Source organism: Amphiprion ocellaris, chromosome 21 (genome assembly GCF_022539595.1).
Source record: "Amphiprion ocellaris isolate individual 3 ecotype Okinawa chromosome 21, ASM2253959v1, whole genome shotgun sequence".
NCBI classification, from domain to species: domain Eukaryota; kingdom Metazoa; phylum Chordata; class Actinopteri; family Pomacentridae; genus Amphiprion; species Amphiprion ocellaris.
In genome coordinates this window covers 1,785,152-1,806,764 of record NC_072786.1, presented here as the reverse complement: position 1 = coordinate 1,806,764, position 21,613 = coordinate 1,785,152, and the positions used below count along the sequence as shown (strand labels likewise).

At 37.9% G+C, this 21,613-nt stretch overlaps 1 protein-coding gene across 1 annotated transcript in view; it reads right to left on the bottom strand.

The window, feature by feature from the left end:
* The window catches only part of LOC111571220 (leucine-rich repeat-containing G-protein coupled receptor 5-like), a 51,871-nt gene that overhangs the window by 11,762 nt on the left and 18,496 nt on the right, over positions 1-21,613 (bottom strand). Inside the window, exons 5-13 of the mRNA XM_055006712.1 lie at positions 15,836-16,051; positions 12,885-12,956; positions 6,617-6,685; positions 6,364-6,435; positions 4,987-5,058; positions 3,351-3,419; positions 2,054-2,125; positions 1,042-1,107; positions 692-763 (exon numbers count right to left, since the gene is read on the bottom strand). Of these exons, the coding sequence (XP_054862687.1) occupies positions 692-763; positions 1,042-1,107; positions 2,054-2,125; positions 3,351-3,419; positions 4,987-5,058; positions 6,364-6,435; positions 6,617-6,685; positions 12,885-12,956; positions 15,836-16,051 (780 nt within the window). The remainder of the gene's footprint in view (positions 1-691; positions 764-1,041; positions 1,108-2,053; positions 2,126-3,350; positions 3,420-4,986; positions 5,059-6,363; positions 6,436-6,616; positions 6,686-12,884; positions 12,957-15,835; positions 16,052-21,613) is intronic.

Genomic DNA, 21,613 nt, shown 5'->3' with positions numbered 1-21,613 from the left:
GGTCATTATAGACGCATTATGATGCGTTCAGGTACATTAAATGTGTATTATGGTACGTTTAGGTCTATAAAAAGTGTATTATGATGCGTTCAGGTGTACTTAAAGTGTATTATGATGTGTTCAGGTGCATTTAAAGTGTAAAATGGTGCGTTTAGGTGAATTTAAAGTGTATTATGGTGCGTTCAGGTACATTTAAAATGTATAATGGTGCGTTCAGGTACACTTAAAGTGTATTATGGTGCGATCACGTACACTTAAAGTGTTAAAGTGTATTATGGTACGTTCAGGTGCACTTAAAGTGTATTATGAGGTGTTCAGGTGCATTTAAAGTGTATTATGGTGCATTCAGGTGCATTTACAGTGTATTATGATGCGTTCATGTGCATCAAAGGAGTATTATAATGTCTTGAAATATTTTAAAAATGTATATCTATAACTATACTCGTAGTACTCTTACTCTACTAGTAGTATTAGTAGTATTTTGTAGTACTTTGGTGCAGATACTGACTTTGAGCTAAACTCTACCTGCCCATCAACCTGCAGACCACCTGGAAACACTTAGAGAGGCGTCTTTGGATCGCTGCTCAGGAAAATGAAACCTGCAGAGTGTGTGTGTGTGTGTGTGTGTGTGTGTGTGTGTGTGTGTGTGTGTGTGTGTGTGTGTGTGTGTGGTCATTGTGAATATTCTTACAGCGAACGCAGTGACATCAGACCAGTGAAGGTGTTTTCCTCGACGTCCTCGATCTCATTATGATGCAGGTCGCTGTAACACACACACACACACACACACACACACACGTTTCCATTACGTCACTTTAATCAAAAATCTGTTTTTCACAGCGAGTTTTTTTTTCTTTTTTTCCTCTGATTGGTCAGAAATTGACGTCGGCGCTAATTATTCCCATAATGCACAGCTGGCTGCACTTCACAGGTCACCATGGTAACCACACATTCAATGACTGCACTTTACAGGCGGTGAAATAAATTTAAAAAAATAAAAAGCGAAGTAAAGTTTTAATTAAACGTGGAGATGAGACTCACATCTTCTGGATTCGCTCACAGCCGGAGAAGCTGGGAAGAGTCTGGATGTGATTATAGGAGAGATCCCTGCAGAGAGAGAGAGAGAGAGCTGTCAGCGCTGAGAAGTCCCACATACCCTGAACGCATCACAGGAACTCAGCAAAAACACTGCAGAAAATTTACATTTTAATCTCTGGATTTTTGAACATTTCATGGCAATTTTACAGTTTTCTTCTTCTGATAAATTACAGAATATAAACAGTCATCTACATGTTTGGATATTATCTGTTTTAATTAAACAAAACTGAGAAAATCTGTAAAATAGCGGAACAAGCAGTAAAAATATATATATATTCACCAGTTCTCAGTTAAAAAAAGAACATTTAACCATAAAATTTAAAACAACTTACTGTCATTTTACAGATTTTTCCTGTTTTGCTCTTTTACAGACGATAAAAAAAATTTTTAAAAGTAAAATTACAAAAATTAAATAGAAATATAAACAACTTGTGAATAATGTCAGCATCAAAAATGTAAATTTTTAAAAAATGGTAATTAATTTGTATCATATTATGCAATTTTCATCATATAAATCAATTAAATATTGTGATTTTACTCCTATCTGCTGTTATTTGAAGGAAATATTTGACATATCACCCGTTATTACATAGATTTTCTTCCTGAAATTCCTGAAAAAAACACATTAATTTACATGTTGACTGTAAATTTAACAAAAATAAATGAAGTTCCCTTCAAAAAATCCGTGTTTTTACAAAGAGTTTTTTTCTTTCACTGTGTTTGATTGTAAAATTACATTTTTACTGTCTTTAAATCAGCTAGAATATGCAGATAACACAGAAATTACCCGTTATTTTAGTTTTTACAGCTCTTTAATGTTACAGTATTCCACTGTTTGTTAAAACATTTTTCTGTCTCCATTACTGCCAGATTTTTTACAGTTATTTTACAGATTTGTTTATGTTTTGTTGTTGTTGTTTTCCAGTGCACTAATGTTGTTTTTGTTTGGACTCACAGCAGCTGCAGGTTTGGAAGCTGCTCACAAACCGAAGCGGGTAAAGAAGTGATCTGAGCTCCGGTGATGGTTCTGAAACACAAAGAAAACACATCAGATCAGTTTATTACGGTGCGTTCAAGTGCAGATTTTAAATGAAAACTGCATTATGGTGCTTTTACGTACAATAAAAGTTTTATTAAAGGTGCATTTAGGGAAGGTGTGGGGTTTGTTTTGACGTGTTCAGGTTCAGGAAATATGTTTTTTCTGACGGTTGCATATGTATAAAATGGTAATAGTGTGTGTGAAGGATCATTTAAACACATTATGGCGCATTCAGGGACATGAAAAGTGCATTAGATTATACTATGATGTGTTCAAGAACATTAAAACTGTATTGGATTGTGTTATGGTGCATTCAGGGACATCAAAAACTATATTAGAAAGTAAAATGGTGTGTTCAGGGACATTAAAGGTTTGTTATGTTGTATTATGGTGGATTCAGGGACATCAAACGTGTATTAGATTGTATTATGATGCATTCAGGGACATAAAAAAGTGCATTAGATTGCATTGTGGTGCATTTAGGGACATTAAAAGTGTATTAGATTGTATTATGATGTGTTCAGGTGTCTTTAAGGTGCATTTGATTGTATTTTGGTGAATTCAAGGACATCAGAAGTGTTTTAGATGAAATTTTGATGCATTCGGGGACATCAAAAGTGTATTAGACTATATCATGGTGTGTTCAGGTGTCTTTAAGGTGCATTAGATTGTATTATGATGCATTCAGGGACATCAAATATTGAATTACAAAGTGAAACGGTGTGTTCAGGGACATCAAAAGTGTATTAGAAAGTAAAATGATGTGTTCAGGGACATAAAAAGGGTAATAGATTATATTATGGTGTGTTCGGGGACATTAAAAGTGCATTAGATAGTATTACGGTGCATTCAGGAACACGAGAAGTGTATTAGATTCCATTATGGTGCATTCAGGGACATCAAAAGTGTATTATATTGTTTTGTGGTGCGTTCAGGCGCCTTTAAGGTGTATTAAGGTGGAATAACTTTAAAATTGAGCAAATACTGTGAAGATAAACCCAAAAGCTGATAAAAGTTTCGTCCTTGGAGCCTTTAGTTGGAAATAAAATGTTAAAACTGGAACGTTTGATGAAATAAAAGCAGTAAAAATTATAAATGTGGATTCAGTGGAGAAACGTTGTGGAGTTTTTATTTCCAGTCGCTGAGCTCGGCTGAAAATCAAACGCTGTGAAGGTGTTTAATACGAGGGTTTTCATCTCAGGATCAAACTTACAGACTCTCCAGTCTCCTGGTTCCCGTCAGATCTGGAAACTCGGTGAGTTCTGCGGCTCCGTTCAGAGATCTGACAGAAAAAAACACAGATTTAGGGAGGAAAACGTGGCATTCTTGGAGTCATTAGATTTAACGAGGCTCAAACTAATTACTGGATCAACTTCAGCTCAGAAATCCACTGGAACTAAACAAACTGTTACATAAAAGCTCTCAGATAGAAACTATTTCTGGACGTTTTCTGCTCCTCGAACATTTTTTAAAAGTGTTTTAAAAGGAGTTTTTAAATATTTTAGATCTAATTACCATAATTACAACCACAAGTTTTTAATTAATTTGGCAAATTTCAAAAACTAAGTTCCAAAAACTTTGTTAAAAAAAAAAAAAGAGTAAAAAATGTAGTTTTAGCTGAACTGCAGGCAGTGTTTTCCACCGAGCTGAGAGGAAACAAGACACAAATTAAAAAGAAATATTTATAGTATTTATATAAAGAGTTCCATTTTCTTCCAGTATTTGTGACAAAAACTCTTCATATGTTGATTTGGATGTTGATCGGATGTCACCAAAAATGTCTCAGAAACTTAATATTCTTCGCCTTTTTTCTGTAAAAATAGGATTTTTTTCTGATTTTATGCAACATTTTGGCAAAATTCTTCATTTGACACTGATTCTGTGAACGTATATTTGGTTATATGGGGAAAAGAACAAAACAAACCATGTTTTTAGTCTCAAAACTACCTCAATTAACCCTCTGAACTCTGAAACGCTGCCTGCAGTTCAACCGAGTACCGACTGTGTGTTTAAATATTGTCCTGAGGAGGTTTTTTCTACAGAATCTGTTTGGTGCAAATGGTTTGTTTTGGGCAAAACCTTAAATAAATTAGGTAACTGTTGATGACAATTTTAGGCTTAAATTTGGTTATTTTGGTTTTATTTTAGTGATTTAATCGACCTGTTATGGATTATGAGACATAATAATGATCATTGTGTGTTACTTCTGAACTCTAATTTCTGAATTAATTGATATAAAACTACATTTAAGTTCAGCTAACTTGATTAAATTGGCTTGATAATTATGTTTTTCTTCACATTGAGTTCTGGATTTCAACTTATATTTGTTTAAATATGTAAAATTAAAACTTGTGTTCACAATTGTGATAAATCAGTCCAAAACACAGAAACAATCTTTTTAATTAACACGAAAAAAATACTTGGAACAACTAAATTTTTCAAAGAAATCAGCTGGAAAAACACATTTATGCTACTAATTGCATTATGGTGCATTCAAGGACATCAAAAAGGTATTAGATTGTATTACGGTGCATTCAGGGACATCAAAAGAGTATTAGATTGTATTATGGAGCATCAAAAAACCTAAATATAATTCTTAGATGAGACATGATTAGTTCAGGAACCATCAGAAAGTTGAAAATCCAACATTTTTTTCCTGTTTTTATAGTTTCTGGCTGATAAATTGGGTCACTTTGATGATTTTTTAAAAAGATAAAACATTTTTCAAACCTGCCAGAAGGTTTAGTGGTTGAGACAGTTCATGGAAAATAGAATAATAACAGTTTTTTGTGTTTATTAACATAAAAACAACAAAAAAGGAACAAAAAGTGTAATTTTGAGTTTCTCACAGCGTCCGAAGCTCTGGTAGATCCTGAAAAGCCGAACGTCCAACGTACTGGATCGGATTGTCATAGAAAAATCTGGAAAACACGAAGAGAAGCAGGTTTGTATTCAATACAGGAGGATAAACACTGAGTTTTCAATTTTTTTTCTGTTTCCTGAACTTTACATGAAGCTAACCTCTGAACAAAAACCCAGAATGGCTTCATTTTTAGAGCCAAAAACCTTTTTACAGGATTAATTGTTTGACTTTTATTTACAAAAATCGTAAAATATGAACTTCTTCCTGCAGCGCCCCCTGCTGGATGGAGGTCTACAGTTTGTTTACATGTTTAAAAAGTTGATTATTTTCCAAAACTGACAGAATTATTAACAGAAAATAAACTACAAATATGAGAAATTAGAGGTTTTTAAGTTCTGCTCTTGTTTTGTTTTGCTTCTACTTTTCTTTTTTGATTTAATTAAAGATGATTTAAACTCATTTTCTTGTCATCAACTGTTGTAGTGACAATAAAATTTACAGAAACGAGCAAAATATGTGCTAATAAATGTGTAATTAAATCAAAAAGTGCACATTTAATGCACTGTAGTTCCACTAGATGAACATATTTAGTCATTTTCTTCTATATAGTTTAACCCGCGTGTCTCCTTCAGGTCAAATTGACCCGTTTTAAAGTTTGAAAATGTGGAAAAAATATATTTTCACAGTGAAACTTTTGATGTCCACATTTTCAACATTTCTGGGAAATTTTTGAACATTTTTTGGTGGAAAAAAAGAAATGTTAAAAATGTTTCTTTAGAACATTCACATAAAAATCAACCAAAATCCAGAGAATTTCACTGGATTTTGGTAGATTTTTATGTGAATGTTCTTAAAGAAAATATTAGCAGTTTTACTGATATATATGGAATCACTTTAGATATTTTTAGGATTTTTTTGGAAGATTTTTACTAATTTTTTAAAAAATATTTACAAGAATTTTCTCGCCAAATTTGGGCAATTAAGGAAAACTTTTAGGGTATTATTGGAATTTTCTTCCTGAAAGTTTTGCAAATTTTCAGAAATTTGGGGAATTTTTTGCTGAACTTTGGATTTTTTTCAGACAAGGAAACAATATTTTTTGGTGCCTGTAAATGAAGACAACAGGAGGGTTAAAGTTTGCGTTTTTTCCTTCAGTTTAAGCCTCAAACCACAATTCTGTGATGTTTAAATAGAAGATATCAAACTGTACAAAATAGTTGCTGTAGAAAGGAGTTAGTGAGATTTCAACCCCAAAACAAATTCTAAAGACATAAAAATACACAAAATAAACCAAATTCCTCATTAAAATCCTAAAATAAAACTAAACATCCATCAGACTATTGTGTTTCCTGTCGGTACTTACATTGTGATCAGTGATGGGTTTCCGGTGAAGGCGTGTTCTGGGATGGACTGGATGTTGTTGCTATGGAAACCGCTACAATAAAACACAAAAAAAAGTTATTACCAAACATCTTTTCTTCTCTATTCCGTCCCTTTTCTACAAAGAAGTTTTACTGAAACAAGCAGAAGACGACATCTTTTCACTTCAGCTAGCACATGCTAATGTTTGCTAACTTAAAGTAGCTAAGCTAAAGCTAACGTTTGAGTCGACTCACAGCTCCTTGAGGTGACTCAGGGATCGGATCGCTGTAGGAAACTCCACCAGACTGTTGTAGTTCAAATCCCTGAAGAAAGAGGAAAGGTTTCATTATTAATAGGAAACTCTCGAGCAGGAATACCAGATTTGATCAGGAATGCTTGGATCTAGACCAAGGAATGTCTCCTCCAGACTGGGAAAACCTGTTCTCTGAAAGTAATGTTCAGTTATAGACTGGTAATGTCACTTCTAGACTGAGGATACCACATCCATACAGGGAATGTTTCGCTCTTAAACAGGTACTGTTACCTCAAGATCAGGAATACTGATCTTATCAGGAGTGTTTCGCTCTAGAACAAGGTACTGTCACCTCTACGCTGGGAATACCAGGTCTCAGTGGGAATGTTAAGGTCTAGATCAGATAGTGCTAGGTGACACTATCTGATCTAGACTTTAACGTTTCCCACTGAGACCTGGTACAACATTGGGAATAAATAGATCTATGCATGTTGGGTTCTGGACCAGGACATCACACCTCAAAACTGGGAATACCAGGTCTACACAGAGATGTTTTGTTCCAGACTGGGAATGCCACACATACACAGGGAATGTTTATCTCTAGACCAGGTAGTCCCACTATACTAGTCTGGGAAATAACAGTTTGAGACTGGGAATACTACCTCTAAACTAGGATGTCTCACCTCCAGATCTGGAAAACTGCATGTATACGGGGAATGTTTAGCTACAGACCAGGAAACCTCACCTTTAGATTGGGAATACCAGGCCTTATCAGCGATGAAAAGGTAATGCCACCTTGGGAGGAGGAATATCGCATCTATACAGGGAATGCTTAGCTCTAGACAACATAGTGTTGCTTCCAGACTGGGAATACTGGATATATACATGGAGTTCTTGGCTCTAGAAAAGCTACTGCCACCTCCATACTGGGAATATTGTGTCCCAGACTGGTACAGCAGCTCTATACTGGGAATATCAGCTGTGCCCAGCTGTGTCTTTATGATAGGAATGCTTCAGAACACTGTGGGAATGTCGGCTTCGGACTGGGAAAGTGTTTCATGTAAATGTTTGCGTTTGGAGCTCGATGTTTAGCTTCATCCATTTTCCGTCTTTTAAGTTTATTAAAGAAACATTCAAGTGTTCCTCCCTCTCGCTGCCTTTTCATTCATCGCCGGCGGAGACTAGAGCATTCCTCGAGTCCACACATGGCTTCAATTAGGTCCTCACATCCCTCTCTGGGATGCAGGTGGCTGCTACACACAAATAAGCAGCGAGTGGAATGAAGCTGCCACATTGTGAAAATACCATTAAATTGAAATTGCTTCAGTCTGGTTGTGAGTGTGCGAGTCCACCGGAGGATGATTGGGAACAACAATCGCTGGTTTCTGCTTCCCTAAGCTGGTATTGATGGAGCTCAGAGGGCTGTGATTGGACGAGGACGACTTTGGGTTCAGAGGGGAGAATCTCAGCTGTACTTTCTGCTGATTGGGTTCAACAGGACGAGTTTCTGATGGATCAGATGTGGTTCGTTTCTCTCATAGACAGGAAGTCTGGTTCCGTCCACCTGTTTTTTGTTCTTAGTTTGTGCGTAAAACAAATTTCAATCTTTAAAACTTTTTTTTTACATGATTCAGGCGGAAAAATCTCAACAAACTGCAGCAACATAAACAGACTTAGATATTAAACTAGACGACCAACAAGAAAATCAGGTTTTTCTGACCTAATCGACGTCAACACAGAGTTCAAACATTTTAAACCATTTTTGCTTTCTATAAATGTTGCCTGAAGGGTAGTTTTTGCTCCTGTCTCATTTTTCTTCACTGTGGTTCTTTTTTCACTGCAATATAAAGTCATTTACCTCTATGGAAACAGAATAAAAAGGTGAGAAAAGCCTGAAATGTTTTCTGTGCAGTACGACAAAATTATAGAACCATGAAGCACAAAAATATAATTTTTTTTGATTATTTATTTTGCAAAATTTTTAAAAATCCTGGAATCAATATGCCCAACATTTGTCCAAGTATCCAGCTGCACTATGAATACTACTAAAACATTAAAACTCCCAATATTATATATTTTACTGTATTTTTTATTAATATTTTTATTTAGCTTTCAGACTCATCTCCTCTCTGTTTTATGTCAACATTGCCTGCAAGTTCAGCTGAAAACTCTTAGAATTTTTGCAACATGACTGTTGGTCACAGCTGAGTCATTCAAGGCTTCACATTTATAACAGAGAGAGCAGAATTATTTGTTTTTTACAGAATCTGGTTAGAGTAAAGTGTTTATTTTTGGTGATTTTCTACAAATAAATATCACATCACAATTTCTGGCTTAAATTTTGTTACAGATGAGGAGTTCAGGGCTGCACAGTGGTGTAGTGGTTAGCACTTTCGCCTTGCAGCTAGAAGATCCCTGGTTCACGTCCCGGCTTTCCCGGGATCTTTCTGCATGGAGTTTGCATGTTCTCCCTGTGCATGCGTGGGTTTTCTCCGGGTACTCCGGCTTCCTCCCACAGTCCAAAAATATGCTGAGGTTAATTGATCATTCTAAATTGCCCGTAGGTGTGAATGTGAGAGTGATTGTTTGTCTCTGTATGTAGCCCTGTGACAGACTGGTGACCTGTCTAGGGTGTCCCCTGCCTTCACCTGAGTCAGCTGGGATAGACTCCAGCCCCCCCATGACCCTAGTGAGGATTAAGCGGTGTATAGATAATGGATGGATGGATGGATGGATGGATGGATGGATGGATGGATGAGGAGTTCAAAGACTGTAGGAAAGTTGAAAATCCAACAATTTTATGTTTTTTTTTTCAATTTCTAGCTCTGACAAATGGTGTAATTTTTGTTTTCCATTTCATTTTTAGCATCTTTTCTGCCGTTTTGTCACTTTTAGTATCTTTTGCCCATTTTGTGTCATTTTGTGTCTTTTTTAGCATCTTTTTTTCTGTTTTGTGTCATTTTTAACATCTTTTTTGTCCATTTTGTGTCATTCTGTTTCATTTTTAACATCTTTTTTGTTCATTTTGTGTCATTTTTAGTATCTTTTTTGTCAGTTTTGTGTCATTTGTGTCATGTTTAGCATCTTTTTGGTCAGTTTTGTATCATGATTAGCATCTTTTTTGTCCGTTTTGTGTCATTTTGTTTCATTTAAGCATCTTTTTGTCCATTTTGTTTCATTTTTAGTATCTTTTTTGTCCGTTTGGTGTCATTTCGTGCCATTTTTAGCAACTTTTTTGTCTGTTCTGTCATTTTTAGTATCTTTTTTGTCAGTTTTGTGTCTTTCACTTTCTCAGAAAGCAGCTAAAATCCATGGATTCTGTGTTTTCCAGGATGCTCGCTGCAGATTAACCTGCATGAACTGTGTGAAATGTGAGGAATGTGTGTGTGGATGGAAGTGTTTCTGTTTTGCCAGTCGACCGGAGAGGCAGGTTTAAACACACAAACACACCGAGGCGCCGTGTGTGGCCTCTATGCTAATCATAATTACTATTCATGCAGCCCGTGTTTGATAATAAACCACGGAAACCTGCAAACACAAACACAGGACGGAAAGGAAAACAGAAAAAAAGCTAAATTAATACAAACATCTCGGTCCAGACCTGAAAGAAAACATGTCCGGGTTTTCAGGAGGAAAATACTCGAGCTGATGTCACCGAATTAGCATCTTCTGGTTCCAGTAAATGACGAAGACGGCGGTCGAGGAGAAAACCACCGATCCAGCTTTCAAAACACCTCGGAGGAGTTTGTGGGAACCGAAGAACCGAAGAACCTCCAGAGCTGAGCGACACCTGCCAGTCAACGTTTATTAAACCAGGTTTTAGAGGATTCATCGGGTTTATTTCCATTTAGAACTCAATCAAACCTCCAAAAAATAACGTTTCAATGCAGTTAAAGTTACGTCTGGAGGTAAATAGATTATTTTTTATTCATAACGGATCACAAACGTGGAAATGGAAGTAGTTAGAAATATTTATACTTTTTTCCCAATAATCTTGTGCTACAAGTCATTTTAGACAATTTTCAAGACATTTCTGGCATTTTTAGCATATTTTGTGTCCGTTTTGTCTGTTTTATGTCATTTTTGGGATCTTTTTTGTCAGTTTTATGGCTTTTTGTGGAATGTTTACCATTTTTTGGTCCACTTTATATCTTTTTGTTTCATTTTTAGCATCTTTTTGTCCATTTTATGTCTTTTTGCTTCATTTTTAGCATCTTTTTGACTTTTTTTTGTCTTTTTGTGTCTTTTTAACATCTTTTTTGTCCGTTTTATGTCTCTTTGTTTCATTTTTAGCATCTTTTACCCATTTTGTGTGTTTTGTGTAATTTTTAGCATCTTTTTGTCCAGTTTATGTCTTTTTGCTTCATTTTTAGCATCTTTTTTGTCCGTTTTGTGCCTTTTTATGTAATTTTTGACATCTTTTTTGTCCGTTTTATACCATCTGGAGGGATTTTTTTTCTCAATAATGTTGTGTTACAAGTAATTTTTGACAATTTTTGAGACATTTTGGGCATTTTTCTAGTCATTTTGGACATTTTTTGTGTTATTTTGGATGATTTATGAGATGTTTTGGACAGATTTTGAGTAATATTGAACAAGTTTGAAGCCACTTTGTGACTTGAGGAAAAACATGACGGCTAGAAACTGCTTTAAGTTCAGTGAGTTAAAAAATTCAGAGGAAATAATCCTAAACTGCTGGAAGCAACAAACTAAACTTTAGCTCCAAACCGGGATTACATTCATTATTGTTATGAATCTCATTAATCTGACATGTTTAAATGGTAAAGTTTGATTTTTATATACATCTGAGTTTGTAATCGATGTGAAACTGAAAATGCAAAGTTACTTAGAAAGGCGTTTGTGAGTTTCAAACCAGATCTTTTTCTCTCTCTGATGTTTTTTGCACCAATATTGTTGCTAAAATATGGAAAAAATTTTCAAATCTCTTTATCTATTATCCATTAATGTGACTGCATGAGTTCAGAGTTGGGCTGAAAGTAAAACCAAACAGGCGACATGTGTGGAATTTATTTGAAGACTTTTTCCACATTTTGACAAGAATATTGATCCAAAAACATCCCAGAAAACAATCAGAAAATCACTAAACACCTTTCTGATTCACTTTCGTCAATGATTTCACATCTATTACAAACTAAAATGTCCATAAAAATATCACTTTTCTGGAATGAAATCCACATTGACAGTTTAAATTAATGAGACTCGTCAGGTTTTGACCATCAGGAGCTGAAGTTTAGTTTGTTGTTTCCAGCTGTTTAGGATTATTTCCTCTGAGTTTATTAAACAGCAGCAGGATTCATATCAGAGGAAATTTAAGCACATAACTTAATAAATGACTTCTATTTATTAATGATTTAACAGCAGCTGTGGACGTTTCTTCACCTCAGATAGGTGAGCTGTTATAGAATCAGTTTATCAGGTAAATCAGCTCCATCATATATAAACTCTGGTCTTTATTGAACTGCCGCTGGACAGTTTATGGTTTATATTCATGGTTTTAGTGCATCATACATCTAAGAATGGTATCGCATGACTAGAATGAGCTTAATTAACTTATTTTAGCAACGGCATGATTCTATCTTGTAGCATCGATTTATTTTATTTATTTATTTATCTTTTTTCTGTAGTTATTTTATTTATTTATTTATCTATCATTTCTTCTATAGTTATTTTATTTATTTATTTATTTATTTATTTTTCGTTATTTTATTTATTTATTTAGCATTTTTTCTATAGGTATTTTTTTCTATAGTTGTTTTATTTATTCATTTTTTAAATATTTTTTTCCTATATTTATTTAATTATTCTCTTTTCCTCACTCCTAGAGTGACACCAACAGCCGAAACCGAATTCCTTGCATGTCATCTACGTATTTGACCACTAAAGCTGATTCTGATTTAATAAGAAATGAATAAAGTTGATTATTTAGAATTTAAATTAACATTCAAAGCAATTATTAACACTGAATACTGAGCTGTAGGTGTTCAGGTTTAGGAATCAATCATTTCTACTCGTGTTTACTGGCTCATATAAATCAGATTTGTTGTTGTTTTGTTGTTTTGATGGACCCATGCTAACAGTTTCCCTCTGTTTCCAGTCTTTGTGCTAAGCTAGGCTAACTAACCCCCCCGCATCCAACTCTGACCTCAAACAGAAGAAGGTTTTCCTCAAATTTCCTGCACTAAAGTCACCTCCCGTCCCCAAACTCTTGGCCCTGACCCCGACTCAACCCTCCACCGGCAGAAACTCACAGCGTCTCCAGACTGTGGAGTCCGTGGAAGCAGCTGGTTCCCATGGAAACGATCCTATTGTTGTTGAGATGCCTGCGGAGAGAGAAGAGAGAGACTGATGGACTAATGAAGCAGACAAAGGCCGAGTGTGTGTGTCGCTCTGAAAAGGGGCCCCGGGGCCTCTCGAGGAGCTTTTTTTTTTCTTCTTCTGGTAATTTCATGCAAATTAGCTCCGAGCCGACTGGACAAAGGAAGTGACAGCGGACTTCAATGCCGCCGCGCTGAATGCCGTCACACACAAACACCCGGCCTGCATGCTATTAGCCAGCTAATACAGACGGACAGGGACAGTCGCTGCCACGGTTACAATTAATGCAGCCACAGCGCCTAGCAACAGACAGACAGACACACACACACACACACACACACACACACACACACACACACACACACACACACACACACACACACACACACACACACACACACACACACACACACACACACACACACACACACACACACACACACACACACACACACACACACACACACACACACACACACACGGGTAAAAACAACCAGAAAATGTAAACATAAAATGTTGAGATGATTTAGATCCAGATGTTTTCAATGATTCTATGTCAGTTTAGAAACAACAGAACAAACTAACTGACCAGGTTAGTTCGTTTTTAATCCTCCTGGGTAACAAAGACTAATATTTACTCATTTATGAACCCTGCAGCTGATTAACAACTGATTTAAAAACCACTGATTTAAAAACCAACTGTCCAACTAACCAACAAGCTAACTTACTGCTAACCAAATGATGAACTTATTCTCTTCTGGTAGCTGCTAATTACTTGGCTAACCATTGATGTTGACTTAATGGCAAAATAAATGACTTAGCAACTAGCTACCTTATTGCTACCCAACTGACTAGCCTGGCTAGCTAACATGTTGGTAAATCAAAAAACTAACCAACTGACTAACCTTCAAGGCCAACGTACTGCTAACCAACGGACTAACCTACGAGTTAGTTCACCCTTAAACCCAAAAGCTAACCAAGAAACTAATCTGGCTGGCTTATTGCTAACCAATTTACTAACCTGACTTGCTAAATTGTTGGTAAATCAAAAATTAACCAACTGAATAACCTTTAATTCTAACTTACTGCTAACCAAAAGACTAACCTATGAGCTAGTTCACTCTTAAACTCAATAGCTAACCAAGAAACCAATCTTACAAATGACCAGCTACCTACAACGTTAACTTGCTAATCAACTGACTAACCTTCAAAGCTAACTAAATGCTAACCAACTACCTTCAAAGCTAGCTTACAGCTAAGCAACAGACTAACCTTCAAAGCTAACTAAATGCTAACCAACTACCTTCAAAGCTAACCTACTGCTAACCAACAGACCAACCTAAAATCTAGTTCACCTGTAGACCCAATAGCTAAGCAAAAAACTAATCTAGCTAATTAATTGCTAATCAACTGACTATCATTCAAAGCTAACTTACAAATAACCAATTACCTACAAGATTAATGTACAGTTAAGCAACAGACTGACCTTCAAAGCTAACTAAATGCTAACCAACCACCTTCAAAGCTAAACTACTGCTAACCAACAGACTAACCTCCAATGCTAACTGAATGCTAACAAACTATTTCAAAGCGAGCTTACTGCTAACCAACTGACTAACCTTCAAGGCTTACTTGATGTTAACCTACTACCATCATGGCTAAGCGACTATCTCCACAACTAAATTAATGCTAACTCATAGACTAGCCTACTAATTTATTTGTGAAGTTAACAGCTAAACAAGTAACTAACCTATTGCTAAATGATTGTCTTTAATGCTAAATTATTGCTAACCAACAGACTGAATTTCAACTTCATGGCTAAATTACTTTTTAACCAAATAGCTTAGCAACAGCCAAACCTACTAACCACTGCTAACCTACTGACTAACTGAAAAAACTATTTACCAACACAGTATTAGCTTAGTTATTACTAATTAACTGCATAAAATAGTTAGCTTTCATGCTAATTAACTCAATAACCAACATGTTAGCTTGATAGCTAACCAATTATTGCTCATTTACAGGCTAAACAAGGTAATTTCAGGGCTAACCATGCCATTTACTAGCATATGGGCTAACCAGCTAACATCTAGATGCAAACAAGGCTTCAAATGAGAATAATAACCCTAAAAATGAATGTTGAGAAATTTCAGGACAAAAATGATAAAGAGAACATTAAAAAGTGTAAACAAACAAGAAAATCTATCAAATAAATTATTAAAAAAAAGACCAATTTGATGATGGAAATGTCAAAATGAGATACAAAAGAAAAGAAAGGTAGAAACCTCAGGAGGATTTCTCCTCATGGGGAACTTTTTTTTTTTGTCTTTACATAAAAAGTGAAAGCAGAACCATGTCGACCGTCTTCATGAGTCCAAACACTGCAGCTGATTTGTGGATCCATAAATCAGCCGACGGAGGAGCCGAATGTGTTTTAACATCATGGAGATGAATCAAACCAAGGTGTTGAGTTATTATCAACTCAGGAAAGAAGGTTTTGCTTTTAATCTGAAGCCAGAGACTTAATTTAATGTATTTCTGAGGCAAAAAACACAAAAAGTTGGAGATTAATCTGATATAAAGGGACATAAATTCAAGTTTTATGTGTCTGGAGGTAATAATTGAGTTTGTGTCATGATTACAGTGATAACATGAGCTTCAGACTCTGGGGAATGATGCTCACATTAAGGATATTTATGTTTGTTTTAATGCAAGAAGTTTGGCACCATTTCCAAAAAGTCCATCCTTGGTTACAGTGTTTGACTTTATAAACCAACCCATTGAGTTTCCTTGTTGACTGGTTGATTTTTTAGCAAAGTTTGGATGGAATTATCTGTAAAATGAAACTAAAAGTTCCCTTTTTGACTGTTTTTCGTGTACGTACAGCACCACCAGGCGGCCCAGCTGGCTGAAGGCGTGGTCGGGGACGTGGCCGATGTGGTTGAGGGCCAGCGTCATGGCCTGGAGGGCCGGCAGCTCGCTCAGGGCCTCTACCGGGACCTCCGTCAGAGAATTATCGTCCAACCAGAGGTGACGGAGCGAACGCAGGCCGGAGAAACAGCCAACGGGAATGCTGGAGATGTGGTTGGCGTCCAGACGTCTGCAGAGAGAAAATATACAGAGTCTAAGTTTACTAATAGTGGTAAAAAGCCAGATATTAAATCATAAAAATCACAATAATTCAAAAATAATCATATGGAAGAGTAAAAAACATGGATATTAAAGAGCGAAAGTATAAAAAACTTCATTATTATTGCAAAAAGTGCATAAAGTGTCAAAAAAAAAAACAAACAGATATGAACACTCCAAATCTGGGTATTACAGCATAAAGTCCCAATAACCTTCATATTATCATGCAAAAGTTTCAAAAACATGGATGTTAAAGCACAAAAGTCACAACCTTTATATTGTCATACTGAAGTGTCAAAAACATGGACATTGAAGCATGAAAGTCCAAAAAACCCAGATATTGAGGTGGAAAAGTCACAATAACTTTGATATAATCATACTAAAGTATTAAAATTATGGATATTAAAGCACAATAGTGCCAAAAACCCAGATATTAAACCACAAAAGTACAATACTTTTATTAGCATTGCACTAAAGTGTCAAAAACCTAGATATGAACGCTTTAAAGTGTCGTAAATATGGATATCAAAGCACAAAAGTCACAATAACCTTAATATTATCATACTAAAGTGTCAAAAACATGGATATTAAAGCATGAAAATGTCAAAAACCCAGATATGAACGTTCCAGGTTGTAGTAAATTTAGATATTAAAACACAAAAGTCACAATAACTTCTATGTAATCATATTGAAGTGCCAAAAACATGAATATTAAAGAACAAAAATGTCAAAAATCCAGATATTAAACCACAAAAGTACAAATAACTTCATCATTATTGTGCATAAGTGACAAAAACACAGACATGAACACTTCAGAGTCTAGTAAATCTGGATATTAAAGCACAAAAGTCACAATAACCTTAATATTATCATACTAAAGTTTGAAAAAACCTGGATATTAAACCATGAAAATGCCAAAAATCCAGATATTAAGGCGGAAAAGTCACAATAACTTTGATATAATCATACTGAAGTGTCAAAAATGCAGATATTAAAGCACAAAAGTACAAATAACTTCATCAATATTGTACTAAAGTGCCAAAAAACACAGACATTATAGTACAAAAGTCACAAGAACTCTGATATAATCATATTGAAGTCTCAAAAACATGGATAATAAGGCACAAAAGCAACAGTAACTTTGACATTAAATAGTAAGTCGTCAAAAAGCCAGATGTTAAAGCACAGAAGAACAACAAACATATAATATATACTGTATGTGATGGTAGTATGTTTGCTTCAAATTAATTTATGAACCCTAACAGTATATAGAATAAAGAACACATTCATTAGTGACCGTCTGACCTGCGGAGTTCCTCAAGGCTCCATCCTTGGCCCTTGTTCTTCTTCAACTAAGAATTATTATTATGAAGATGATACCCTGATCTATGTTTGTCATTTTAGAATTTTTCTTTGTGTGCAAATTAAAATAACGTTTGTAAAAAAAATAAGCAAATGGACAGAGAACATTTACTTTTCTAAGAAGGGCCTCTGTTGAGGAGTCTGAGGACAAAAAAAAAATCCTTCACTTTGAAGCCGTTTAAGAGGAACATTAGAAATCAAGTGTCCGTCAGCTGAGGAATGATCAGCAGGCGGCTGGAGAAGCACTCGACCCGCCGACGGACTCTCAGGACATTCTGAGGTATTTTAATGAGCAAAGACTTGATGCTCTGAGTGTGTTCAAGGAAACTCAGTCAGTCAGAGCCAACATACTCTAGGACTGGTGAAGAATTCTATTATTGGCTGGAAAAAAAACAGCTTGGTTTGTTTTATGCGACTAGTTGTTCCTTTTCTGCATCCATTTATGGTGAAATCGTTTTTATTCATGTAGAAAAGAATAAAAATTCTGCCACAATTTCATGTTTTTTTGAGGTTATTGTCACATCTCTGCGGTACTATCTGAGTTTTTGACACTTTACTAAGTTAATGTTGAAGTTATTGTCACTAGACAACAAAATTGTAGAACATTAATATAAAATTGTATGCAAGCTAAAGTTATGTTGTGTAACAAACGACCATTATACAGATGAAACTGATTCTCCACTGCTATGAAACAGGAAATAGTGGGCAAACTGGGGTTAACTGCATCTATGTAACCAACTGGTTACATCCCCACTGTGAAGCATGGTGGTGGCAGCATCATGATGTGAACCACGGTGGTGGCAGCGTCATGATGTAGAGACTTGAGAGAACATTTTCAAGTTCCTGAAGATCTCCTGGAGTCCAGTTAAATCCATCAGTAAGAAATGGAAGGAAGATGGAACATGAATAAATGAAAAAATAATAAAGCCGTCCGTTCCATCTGTGATTATGGGGAATGTGAGGTCTCTCCCGAATAAGATGGAAGAACTGACGGCGCTGACCAGACTGCAGTGGGAGTATAGGGAGAGCAGCCTCATGATGTTCACGGAGTCATGGCTGAACGAACTCACTCCGGACTCACTTTTAACTCTGGACGGATTCCATCTGGTCAGAGCGGACCGGAACGCGAGGGAGAGTGGTAAGAGAAAGGGTGGGGGCCTCGCGATGTATGTGAATGAGAGATGGTGTAATGCTGGACACATTAGCGTTAAAGAGCAGCTCTGCACTAAGGATGTAGAATTACTGGCGGTCAGTCTGCGTCCGTTCTATCTGCCCCGGGAGTATTCACATGTAATAGCCATTACTGTGTACATCCCTCCCTCGGCTGATGCGGCTGCAGCCTGTGAACTCATCCACAGTGTAGTGTCCCAGCTGCAAACATCTCACCCTCAGTCTCTTATCATCATCTCAGGAGACTTTAATCATGCATCGCTCTCTGCCACTCTCCCCACGTTCACCCAGTACGTGACCTGCCATACCAGAGACAATAAAACCCTGGACCTGCTGTATGCAAACATCAAGGATGCATACAGCTCCTCACCCCTCCCCCCGCTGGGCCAATCAGATCACAACCTGGTGAGACTGCAGCCCATTTACATACCTATGGTGAAGAAACAACCCCCCACCACCAGGTATGTGAAGAAGTGGTCTGACGAGGCCACTGAGGCGCTGCAGGACTGCTTTGAGACCACAGACTGGGATGTGCTGTGTGGTCCACACGGGGAGGACATTGATTCACTGACAGACACTGTTACGGACTATATCAACTTCTGTGCAGAGAACATCGTACCGACCAGGAAAGTACGGTGTTTCTCTAACAGCAAACCCTGGGTGTCCCTGGAACTGAAGGCCCTGCTGAAGGAGAAGAGGAGGGTTTTTGGATCTGGGGACAAAGAGGAGCTGAGGAGGGGCAGAAGGAGATAAAGAAGAAGATCAAGGCGGACAAGGCCAGCTACAGGACCAAGATGGAATCTCACCTGCAGGACAATAACACAAGGGAGGTCTGGAGAGACCTGAGATCCATCTCTGGTTACAGCAGAGGCCATGAGAGGGGAGCTGCAGCAGGAGGCCAGGAGTGGATCAATGAGATGAATCTGTTCTTTAACAGATTTGACTCTGCTCCCATTCCTCCCCCCTCTCATCAAAGCACCGACCAGCCAGCTCCTTCTTCACACCTCAGCTCTCTACCACCAACACCACCAACAGCACCCCTCCTCCCATCCCCGTCTTCTACCACCTCCGGACTCCGCATACAGCCCCATCACCCCTCCTCGTCTCACCCCCCACCACCACCATCACCCCTCCCCCTGCCACCCTCCTCCACCACCCCCTGCCTCTCCATAACAGCTGATCAGGTGAGAAGTGAACTTAAAAAGATCAAGACCAGGAAAGCTGCAGGTCCTGATGGAATCAGCTCCAGACTCCTTAGAGACTGTGCAGACCAGCTCTGTCAGGTGCTGCTGCACATCTTTAACCTGAGCCTGAGTCTGGAGAGGGTTCCTCTGTTATGGAAGACTTCCTGCCTGGTTCCTGTCTCTAAGACCAGGAACCCCAGGGAGCCTAACCACTTCAGACCTGTGGCCCTCACTTCTCACCTGATGAAGACCATGGAGAGGATCGTCCTCAAGAACCTCCGTCCCCAGGTGAGCCAGTATCTGGATCCACTGCAGTTCGCCTACCAACCGAACATTGGAGTGGATGATGCAGTGGTCTACCTGCTGCACAGATCACTGACTCACCTGGAGAAACCCAGCAGCACTGTGAGGGTCATGTTCTTTGACTTCTCCAGTGCTTTCAACACCATCCAGCCTTCTCTGCTTAGGGTGAAGCTTGAAGGAGCGGGAGTAGACTGTCACCTGGCTGCTTGGACCATCGACTACCTCACCAACAGACCACAGTACGTGAGGCTTCAGGACTGTGTGTCTGATGTGGTAGTCAGCAGCATGGAGGTCCACAGGGGACAGTGCTCTCCCCCTTTCTCTTCACCCTGTACACATCGGACTTCCACTACAACTCTGGGAGCTGTCACCTCCAGAAGTTCTCCGATGATACAGCCATTGTTGGGTGCGTATCTGAAGGGGACGAGCGGGAGTACAGGATGGTCATCTCTGACTTTGTGGACTGGTGTGAGCGAAACCATCTGCAGCTCAACGCCAGTAAGACGAAGGAGATGATCGTGGACTTCCGCAGGAGGAGGACACCCCGGACTGCACCGGTGAACATCCAGGGTTTGGACATTGACATGGTGGACACATACAAATACCTGGGTGTTCACCTCAACAACAAACTGGACTGGACACACAATACAGAGGTCCTGTACAAGAAGGGCCAAAGTCGTCTCCACCTGCTGAGGAGACTGAGGTCCTTTGGAGTGTGCAGGACTCTGCTCAGGACATTTTATGACTCTGTGGTAGCGTCTGCTATTTTCTATGCAGTGGTCTGCTGGGGAGCAGGGAGCACTGAAAGGGACAGAAAGAGACTAAACAGACTGGTCAGGAGGAGGTTCTGTCCTGGACTGTTCCCTGGACTCCATAGAGGAGGTGGGTGAGAGGAGGATGTTGTCAAAGCTCACATCCATCATGGACAATCCCTCTCACCCACTGCATGACACTGTGGGGTCTTTAAGCAGCTCCTTCAGCAGCAGACTGAGACATCCACCCTGCAAGAAGGAACGCTATCACAGGTCCTTCATCCCATCTGCTATAAGACTTTACAACATCAGCATCACTGGCTGATGTTAACATAAACTGGACTATATCATTACCACCCCAAACCATAAAATTTGCACAGACATTCTTGCACTGCACATCTTTGCACTTTTAAACTTTATTTTTATTTTTATTTTTTCTGTTAAAAATTTTGCCACCCTTGTATATATTGTAAATAAAACTGCTGTAACAATGTAAATTTCCCCTGGAGTGGGGAGAAATAAAGAACTTTATCTTTATCTTATCTTATCTTATCTTATCTGACTAGAGCAGGACATCCTCCAGAACTGACAGACTAGAGAGGGAGGCCACCAAGACTCCTATGACTCCTCTGAAGGAGTTCCAGCTTCAGACTGTTCATACAACAACTGTTGTCTGTTCTTCACCAGTCAAAGTATCATGGAGACAGAGAGAAAGACTCTGTTGGAAAAAAAATTCAAATTAAATCTGGACTAGAGTTCACC